The sequence below is a fragment of the Cyprinodon variegatus genome, unplaced genomic scaffold (assembly GCF_000732505.1).
Source record: "Cyprinodon variegatus isolate N-32 unplaced genomic scaffold, C_variegatus-1.0 Scaffold1878, whole genome shotgun sequence".
NCBI classification, from domain to species: domain Eukaryota; kingdom Metazoa; phylum Chordata; class Actinopteri; order Cyprinodontiformes; family Cyprinodontidae; genus Cyprinodon; species Cyprinodon variegatus.
This window is the reverse complement of record NW_015152331.1, coordinates 51061-61592: the sequence shown is the minus strand read 5'-3', so window position 1 is coordinate 61592 and position 10532 is coordinate 51061. Positions and strand designations below refer to the sequence as shown.

The 10532-nt window shown below is 38.2% G+C and overlaps 2 protein-coding genes across 2 annotated transcripts; both read right to left on the bottom strand.

Annotated features, from left to right (window-relative positions):
- Window positions 1-3677: 3677 nt before the first annotated feature.
- LOC107104767 (olfactory receptor 4K3-like) lies at window positions 3678-4613 on the bottom strand. The gene has a single exon (XM_015404854.1). The coding sequence runs from the start codon at window positions 4611-4613 to the stop codon at window positions 3678-3680; it is 936 nt and encodes a 311-aa protein (XP_015260340.1).
- A 4194-nt stretch (window positions 4614-8807) lies between these two features.
- LOC107104766 (olfactory receptor 5AC1-like) lies at window positions 8808-9852 on the bottom strand. Its single transcript, XM_015404853.1, has one exon. The coding sequence runs from the start codon at window positions 9762-9764 to the stop codon at window positions 8808-8810; it is 957 nt and encodes a 318-aa protein (XP_015260339.1). The 5' UTR covers window positions 9765-9852.
- Window positions 9853-10532: the final 680 nt, after the last annotated feature.

The following is a 10532-nucleotide window of genomic DNA, read 5'->3' as shown; positions in this document are numbered from 1 at the left end:
ACAAATTTCAAATGAAAAAGCATTTCCAGAAATGCTTTTTCATGTTAGGAATGTGGCTGCATTACTTGACTCTTAAATAAAATTGGTAATCAATCATCCTATTGATGACTTAGAGGCATGCCTCTAAGTCTTGCTCTTTTTCATCCAAAAGGTGCTATATTGGGTTTAGCACTCTGTGAGATAGTCAAGTTCATCCAAACCAGACTCTGCCATCCATGTCTTTGTGGACCTTAATTTGTTGCTTGAATGCAGCTGCTTGACCATGGAAACCCATTCTATGAAGCTCTCAGTGCACTGTTTTTGAGCTAATCTGAAGGTCACATGAAGTCTCGAGATGTATAATGATTGACTATGCAGGAAGTTGCTGACCTCCTTGAACTATACACTTTTATCAGTTGGCCTACTGTTCTGTCGCTGAATTACTGTTTTCCCAAAACACTTCCAATTTCTTTGGAAAATTTAACATCAGACCTGCCAATGGACCTTTAAATCATCTTCCAACACTTTGATTACATAGATTTTATGTAGTAGAAAATCCAGCACCAGGGATGCATAGTTTTTGCCATTGCCCCTCTATGACACTGGTGCAGCTGCTAAGTCATGAATCATCATGCTGAAGCAGGTCAATAGGAACTTGGAAAACTTACCTTCTCATTCTTCCATTGGTAATAACTTCCAGTAGTATCAAGCGTTTGTTCCTCCACAATAATGCCCGCCTATATGCAGCCAGTTTTGGACACATGCAATGTAGCTGATTTTCAGGCTTTATTTGAACTGCATCTGATACGGATTGGCATTGATAAAATCCTGATCAAAACATCCCTAACCTTAACCAGTCTTAAGCTGTATAGCATGATACAAATTCATGCTCAAACAAAATGACAATCTCTCTCTTTTATTAACAGCTATGGCTCTACACCCTTTGAGGAGGAGTGAATGAAATGGAAAAACTTGATGCAATCTGTTAGGTTTCCTTTGGCAGGAACTGACAAATTTTTCTGTAGGATTTCATTGCATTCACTTTGTAAATTACCTTGAGATGACATGAAGTGAACAGGCACTATATAGATAAAAGCAAACTGATGTTAAGATATTTCCACCCTGCATGATGTTGAAATCAAAATTTTGAATCTTTATTGAGAGTTCTAAATAATTTTAAACACATGTTAAGGTTAAACAAGAGGATATTCTGGTCCTACGCGACCTCCCCAAGATTCATTTGGTTGACAGAAAGTAGAAGTCATGATTAAACAGGCGTTAGAGATTAAATTCAAGTCTTTATTTATCAATGGATACCCTAGGGAGACTCCATCGTCTACCCATTTCCCTTAACCTTCAGAAGCAGTCTGAGGCATTCTACTGGCGGGCTTACATTGTTCAAGCTTTTGCCCTTTTCAGGCCAATTCTCCAGTGGTGCAAAAATGTTTTGGATTGGGCGCAGTTTCCACCTCATCATGGCCCTGCTTCCTGTAGTGTACAGGAATAGAATCCCTAACAGGAGGGGGATTAGAAATGTTCCATTGTAATATCAATATAATTACTGACCAACTCTATCTGATATATCTGAATATCAATTTATATAATTATTTATTTTAGATGTGCACATAATTTAAAGGCTAAAAACAGAGGAACACAAACTAAAAAGTAAAATAGAGGACCTTTTCTGCTGAAAGCTGAGTTTATCTCAGGACCTGTACCTAATACTGGCCATTCATTGGCTCAGACATATCAATAATATGGAACGGCTTTAGAACACTGACACACTCACATATGTCAGGAAGAAGATGGTAATGTGTTCCAAATAAGACCAACAAGCGCTTACTCATCTACAGACAGCCTCCGAATATGTATATGTTGATGGAACTCAGCTATATGCTACTCCACTGTTGTACCAGACACAATTCCACACTCTGTCTGCATCTCAAAACACACACAGTGATGCCTACCTGTGCCGTACTGAGTACTGATTAGCCAAAGGCCCTATCCAAGCTGCCTCATACTATAAGGAGATTGAGTCAGTCAGGCTATGTTGCAGAGATCTCTGCAGAGGAGGCATCAAGTCCACAGAGTCCTGGTATGTACCGCATCATATAGCTCACCACAATGGAAAGGACAGACGCAAGGGAGGCTTTGAAATCAGACAGTTGGCCAGTAATGTGCCTGAAATTGTTGTACACCTACCTCCTAAAGTGCAATCGGCTAGCAGTGAATTATGGTCATCTAAAGCCAATGACAACCGGAATGATCCCAAACTTGGACTATGCTGGGTCTGTTCAAATTACACCCTAAAGGGGTCATTATGCTTGAAGCACAGACATTTCAAAATGAGCCACCCGTCACTGGGTCTGCAGTATTTATATGCTATGTAGCGTTCCGTCTGTTCTGGCAAGCTCTGGGGGGGCGTGTTCTGCACACACCACAAGCAGACAACAACACAATGCAAGATGATGTGTAAAACACTGTCGTTTACAGCTTTATCAACCATTAGGAGCTGCTGCTTGCTCACCTTGATCCACCATTCTTGATCGTTTACAGATGGAAGAAAAAAAAGCACCAGGCTCACGCAGCAGGCCAGGCCTAGGAGAAAGCCGGAGGAAGCGGTGTGCTAAACGGCATAAGAGGGGCAGTAGAGGCGGGCTAACAGAGAAGCTAAGATGGAATTACGACAGAACCCCAATCCCATCAATCCTGCTCTTCTATGTCTGTTTACTGGAGAGCAAAATGGTTAATCTCAGAATCGAACTCTGTTCAAACAAGGAGATTAGTAACCACTGCGCCATCATCCTGACTGAATCATAGCTTCATTCATAGATAACTGGTGTAAAAATGGTAGATCGGTCGCTAGCTTCTGCTCTCCAGACATCGAGTTTGTGACTGTTAACTGCAAATTCTATGTGCCTAGAGAGTTCAGTGTGGTTAGCATTACTGCTGTTTACGTGTCCCCCAACGCTAATACAAAAGAAGCTATGAAGACTATACCATGCTATCTCTGATCTTCAATCTGTACACACAGGGGCGTTTTCATCATTGTAGGGGATTTTAACCATGCTAATTTGAAGACTGTAGTCCCTCATTTCTACCAACGTGAACTTTTTTGAATGCTCTGAATATAATTTGTTCAAAGCTGCTGCAACCTATGACACCCAAATAAATATAAAAGCTGTAGATAAGGAAATTGTGTTTGGTATACACTGTGTATACAAAATGACAATCAAAGTTGTCTGAGTTTAAGTACAATGCAGGAGTAAGATCTAACAGGAGGAGTAGAGATACAAGTACATTATCTGAGGCCACAAGAATTAGTTAATCATTAGTTAATTTTACCAAAACTGTTAAGCTGTTTACTATGATGAGCTCTAAAACCTAATTAAACCACTTCAGAAAGTGAATTATCATGTAAGGGGTAGAAACTTGTATAGTAACTACTTTCACAAAAATTTGTAAAGTTCAGCCGTTTTACTTTTCAGGAAGAAGACAGGTTCTGCATGAAATTAAATTTTTTGGTGTACAATGCAGCAAACAATTTTACAACAAAGGCAAAGCACGTTTTCTATTTATCCATAGATTGTCAATAGCTTGTGTGAAATGAGTCATGTATCATTGGGGTGAAAGCAACTCAGTGAATCAAAGCTATATAACTAATAATTTGCAAATAATATAAGAGTATAAGATTTATCTCAATTCTTCAACTTTAAAACTAAAACTTCATGAAACAACCTTTTCAATTGTTTGGATATTTCCTTCACTTTCAAGCCATATATGATTGGATTAAAAAGAGGATGATACAATATCACCTGTAAAGTCATCACTAGACGAACAACTTTTGTAAAGTTTGATCCCAGACGGACTATGATTACATCAAATGCACATAAACAGGAGAAACTCATCAGAACTAACAAGTGAGGTGTGCATGTCTTAGCAGCTTTCTTTCTGACTTCTTGAGAACTCTGAAAGGCTATTATTAGTATTCTGGTGTAAGAAAAAATTATGAAAAGCATAGATAACAAAGCAGTCACTGCTACAGAAAGAGCACCAAATACAATGTGCACCTTTGAACTCACACAGAACATATGATATATTGAATTGTTACACAGTATTCCATTCAAATTCAGTTTACAGAGTTTTATATTGGAGCTCAATATTACCTGGACCCCAGTCACACTAGCAGGCACAAGCCAAGCTAAACTCAGAAAAATACTTACAGTTTTTCGTCCCATTACAGTTGCATATTGTAAAGGTTTACATATAGATACATAACGATCATAAGCCATAAATGCCAGTAACCAAAACTCAGAACCACTTAAAGAATAAAAAAGAAAAAACTGAATATAACAATATGAATATGATACAATTTGCTTTTCAGATAAGAAATCTGAAAGCAGCTTTGGATAGATATTAGTGCAGAAAACAAGGGAATTCAGAAGCAAAGCTGCAATTAATATGTACATGGGCTCATGGAGGTTTCTGTGCATCCATATAACATACACAATAGTCAAATTACAGATGATAATACAAACATAGGCTGTTAGCATGAATACAAAATAAAGATATTTGTATTTATGTAACTCTACATGTCCTTCAAGTGTTATGAATGTTTCATTAAGTTCATCCATAGCTGTGTTTACAGAGATATTATTATATCAAAGCAGACATTTATAGCAATACCTTCAGAACTTAAAAAACATTGTTGCCTGTTCTCTCTCAAAATCAAGACAGTAGTTGGACTTTGTTTATTGAAAATCTTTATCATATTACTTAATTCCCAATGGAAGTCATTGAGCTCCTACCCAACCACATGGAACCTTTGAGGACAACAGGGACACTATGACTCAGCAATTGTTGGAGCTCATGCTAAAATATAATGTTCCTCAATAAAGCAAAAACAAAAGCTATGAAAAAAAAGTTACTACCTGCAAAGAAAGTGTGTGTTAGCTGTATTTGTTAGCTTGTTGGGATATTTTCCCAGAATTATGGTACATTTGGAGGACATTTAGGCACTTGTGGGGACCAAGGACTGGTCCCCATGAGAAGTTTAGGTTTAGGACTAAGGAATGAATTGACCAAGCAGATGAGAAAAGGAACAACCTGGTTCAGGGTTCCAGGAGTCCACAGAAAGTTCAGGAAGTAGGAGACGCATTGAAGAGAGAAAGAGAGAGAGAGACTCTTTTTGACTCTTCTTTTATTTATACAATAAAGTAACACAACACGTTTAAAAACCTGATCAGATCAAAAATACATACATCTTTACATAAGATGCTTGTTGAACTTTAGTTCGTCCTGATCAGAAATAGTGCATACATTTCTTCAAAACTCCACAGTTGCAAAAGCGCATTACATTTCTGGTTGCTCTGTGGAAGTGAAACTCCAGCCGGATCCTGGCCCTGATGTTGCACTTCTACAAACATGCACCATCGAGTTGAGATCCAGCTTGTAGTCTGTCTCTTCTAGATAAATAAATAGCCATTTTTCCTTCAGCAATTAAAACATTTAAAATTTGGGATTTCAACTTAGTTGTAATAGCCCTATGGAGAATGCTCCATTATAGTTCACCAGTCTGTTTTTTTTTTTATTAGAGGCTTAGAAAGAGTCCTCCATTGGGGTTTGTGTCCTCCCAACTTGTCTTCCCACACACTAACAGCTTTTCTTTGTAAAATTCTCTTGTTAAGAATTTTTACCAGTGTCTGATACAGTACAGCACTTTTGGACCAGTGCTGCACAAATCCATTTTAAAGTTTATGTTTTGCATCAAAGGACCACCGTCTTCTGTGAAGTCTGGATCCAACTGGACGTCAGGGTATGGGTCCGCAGTATCAGGTAGTCTTTCTCCTTTGACAAACAGCTTCAGGAGGCACAGCTGTTGTTCTCTCTTTCATGAGGTAAATCTGGTCCAGCCACCTCGGCAAGCTGCTTCAGGGTCACTGTTCCAGCCGTGCACTGTGCCTCCGTCAGACCTGGCACCATACTGTCTGACATCCATTCTCGCACCGCAGGGTAAAGATTTTTCTTAATGCAGAGTAAAGATTCTTCTGCCAATGCAGAGAGTTAGGCATTCTGATTCTTTTTAACTTAAAAAGAGCACAGGATTTAAAAACACCCTGATAAAACTGAGGCAACCAGTTAAAGGAGAACGTTTTTTTACACGTCATACAGTACACACACCGCTGCAGCCGCGACCTCCACCGCTCCCGCCCTGCTCTCATCAGATGGGCCTCCTTGCTGTTTCTCAGAGTCTGGTTGAGTCGGTCCAGCTCTGTCAGGGCACATTTTTACAATGTGTCCCTCTTGACCACATTTCAAAACACTTCATATGTGCTGATGTTGCAAACAACACATACTGAACATGAAAGCGCACATTAAACTCCTCATCTCCTCATATTGAGAATCATGTATAGCTGTCTCCTGTGAGACACAACATGCTTCAGGAGTGATGATTCACACAGAGAAATAATTTTTTAATCGGGGACACAACCTTTCTGTGTCGGGACAGCTCTTTAAATTGAAAAACATCACTGATGCACGGAGGGACATTTGACAGAGTGATTTTATTAGCTGGCAACTTGAGTGGTGACACCTGCATAAACGAACCATTAACCGCAATTCCAGACTCAACCAAAACATGAGCCTGTTCCATCTTTTCCACAAACTAAACAACAGCTCCACTCATACGAGCTGTGGACTTAATGGACCCATGTCCAATCATTTCCCCTATAGCCAAACAAAATTCTTCTGGGCTGTGTGGAGAGCCAGCGCCCACCTTCACGCCATGTCTCCGTGACAGTGTGGAGAAACCTCCCGTACCCACCACCATGGCGTTTCAAAAGCACGCCGACCAGCCGCCAGGCCACACCCGACACACACAGAGACAGAGAGAGAAATTGCACAAATACAAATAAATTCAGTGAACTCCCTTAAAGCAACACCGTTTAAGCAGAGTACTTTTCAGGAAAAAGTGGAGGTGAAGGTCCTTGGCCCTATTTAGAGGTTCTTAGAAATCATGCAGGGCTCTCTAATTATCCTCGTAGGTGAATGCCCACTGTGACAGACATAATCTTTAAAAAAAATTCCAGAAATCGCAACGTATGATGCAGCTGCAAATGATAATTTATTTGAACACCAGCTTCTCATCCTGCTCCTGTTGCACCTATGGCGGTTCCTGGTCCAGGTGAAACACCTTATCCTGAACCAATGCAACTGGTTCTGTCCAAGGAGGAGAAGGACAAAGGCCACCGACTGAATCTGTGCCTTACTGTGGCAGAGAGAGACACCAGGTGAGATCCCGTCTTGTAAAAGGACAGGATCAGAAGGGGAGAACTCTTCATATAAGGCGTTTGCTAGACCACTAGACCACTGGGAATAAAGCTTCTTTCATCACCGGATACCCAAAAGGTCATAGCCTTGAATGGCCATCAGAAAAATCAGTCTTTTCTTGTCACTGAATCAGTTTAAATTTTGGTTGGGGTTGACCATGTTGAACAGTTTTTTGTTTTTTGTTTTGATAATTGATTCACCTCAGGTCCCTTTTGTACTAGGGATTACATGGTTATGCAAACAGAAAAATAAAGATTGGCAAGACTGGAAAGCCTTCTTGATGCAAATAATAACTTTGATTGTCATAAATAATGCAATCTGTTAGGTTTCCTTTGGGAGGAAATTTTTGACTAATTTGTCTGTAGGATTTCATTGCATTCAATTTGTAAAGTGCCTTGAGATGACATAAAGTGAACAGGCACTATATAGATAAAAGAAAATTGATGTTAGAATATTTATACCCTGAATGATGTTGCTCCGAAGACATACTTTAAAAGACCATTAGAAAAAAATGCAAAACAACTACTGTAGTCAGCGCTTATAAAATGGGCTGCAGTGCTTGACATCAAACATTTTTAATCTTTGTTGAGAACTCTAAATAATTTTAATCAAATGTTAATGTGAAACAACAGGATATTTTGTTCCTACACCACCTCCCCAAGATTCATTTGATTGACAGAAGTTAGAATGGTGAATGATTAAGAGTTTAAATTCAAGTCTTTATTTATCAATGGATTCCCAAGGGAGACTGTATTGTCTGCCTGTTTCCCTCAACTTTCAGAAGCAGTCTGAGGCATTCTATAGGTGGGCTTACACTGTTTAAGTTTTTGTCCTTTTCAGGCCGATTCTCCCGTGGTGCGAAAATATTTTGCATTGGGCCCAGTTTCCGCCTCACCGTGCGCCCTGCTTCCTGAAGTGTACAGGGGCTAACGAGGGGTGATTAGACACTCACAACCACCTCCCGAACAGGAATCATAAGGTTGGGAGAAAATGAAATATGTTTGAAATGCAGTCTGCCCTCGTGAGGTGTTCATGGGCAAATCCTGCTGTGGAAGCATAGCTATGAGTGTCTACCTGCCAATTTACCAGAACCTTGCACACTGTGTACGTGCAAACAAGCAGAATCACTAACAGGTTGGGATTAGAAATTTTCCATTTTAATTTTAATACAATTAATGAGCAACTCTATCTGATAATCCCATGTCAATTTATATAATGATTATTTGAGATGTGCACATAATTTAAATGCTAAAAACACAGAAGCAAAAAAGAAAAACTAAAATAGCAGAAGATTACATTCTATAAAATAAGACTTTAACAACCTTTTCTAAAAACTAATTGCAAAATACATCGGGCAAAGTTTGGTGATCTTATATACTCTTATAAAATTAAAAAAAACATTGCAGCCGGAGTTTCAGATTTATTTCATAAATAACTACACACTTATAGCAATATTAATATAAAAAAAATAAATTATAATTTCAAGATTTAATGTATATTCAAAACTGCTGTGGATTTTTAGTTAAGAGCATTTTTACTCTCCAGAAAAATTGCTTAAGATGTTTGTAAATTTCCTTCATTTTAAACCCATAAATAAATGGATTAAATAAAGGATGATACAAAACAATTTGTAATGTCATAATTAAACGTGCAGGTTTGGAGATGCCTGATTCCACTCGAACGATGCATATGTCATACACACTCAACAAAGTCAAGCTGAATAAAACCAACAAATGGGGTAGACATGTCTCAGCAGCTTTTTTCCTCACCTCTTTACAGCTTCTGTAAGAAATAATCATTATCTTTGTATATGAGAACAAAATGAAAAGTATAGGAAGTATTACTACATCCAGTATTGCAAATACACCAAAAATAGCAAGAGATCTTGGCATCGCACACTGAAGTGTGTAAATGGCATTATTACAAAATACTCCTTTAATATTAAAGTTACAGAGTTTAACTTTAGTGCTGCTAAGCATTATTAGTGGAATTGATGCATGACAAGCTGGTATGAACCAAGAGAAAACCAGGAAAACAGTAACTGTGGTGTTTGTCATAATAGTCGGGTATAGCAGAGGCCTGCATATGGACACATATCTATCATAGGACATGGCTGCTAATAGAAAGAACTCGGCTGGCCCTACAAAGTAGAAGAAATAAAACTGAAGGAGACAGGCTTGATAAGTTATCTTCTGTTTTTCAGACAAAAAGTCGATCAAAAGCTTTGGGTAAGTGGCCGTGCTGTAAAAAACACAATTCACAAGCAACGCAGCAATAAAAACATACATTGGTTCATGGAGGTTTTTGTTAACCCATATGAGGTACACAATAGTCAAATTACTGCATATAATTAGTATATAAGCAGAAAACATGATTAAAAAATAAACATATTTGTATTTGCTCATTTCTACATACCCATCCAATAAAATATAGGTAACATTCATGTCATTATTCATTATGTACCAACAGAACACAGGTATCAAAAATGTTAAAAGTTTGACATCCAGCTTCCACTCTGTCAGTTTCCACACTGTCTTTTTGTACTAGTTTACCTAAACCTGACATCCAGATGTGTCTGATGCTTTACGTGTAACACTGCAAGTTCATGCTTAAGTGTAATGAGTTTACAAACCTCTAGGAAGCTTGTCTCTAGAGGCTATTACATCACTCATTAACATCTTCATTAGAATCTACTATGAGATCTGAGTTAATACATAACTTTAATCAGAAATTAGTGCAACCCATTAAAATTGTGTTGTAAACCATTATTTATAAAAAAAAAATGTATGAAGAAAATGTAGCACTGCCTTGTAGTTTTTGGTTTTGTTAAGTTTTTTTCTGGAGATTCAGTGTCTCAATGCTTTTGTTCAGGTCCTGAAATGTTGGAGGTTTGTCTTCAAAGCGGTGTTTCAAGTCTATGAATCAAAGATTAAATTAATACATGAATGAATAAATGAGTGATTAAATTTAATAAAGTTATTACAATACAAAATCAGAAGGAAAACTAATTTTCTTAAATCAAAGCTGCAATCGTATGGGTCAACACATAGGAGTACCTCCTACAGCTATGATGAACAGCAGGCTGCAGCACTAGCATTAGGCTTTGTTACAGATTAAATATTATATCCCAGTCTCACTGGACTAAATAACTATTAAAATGAGCAAATAATTGGGTTTTAGTTGCAGTGGAACTCTTCTTATTTTCATTTACCATGGTGCAGCAC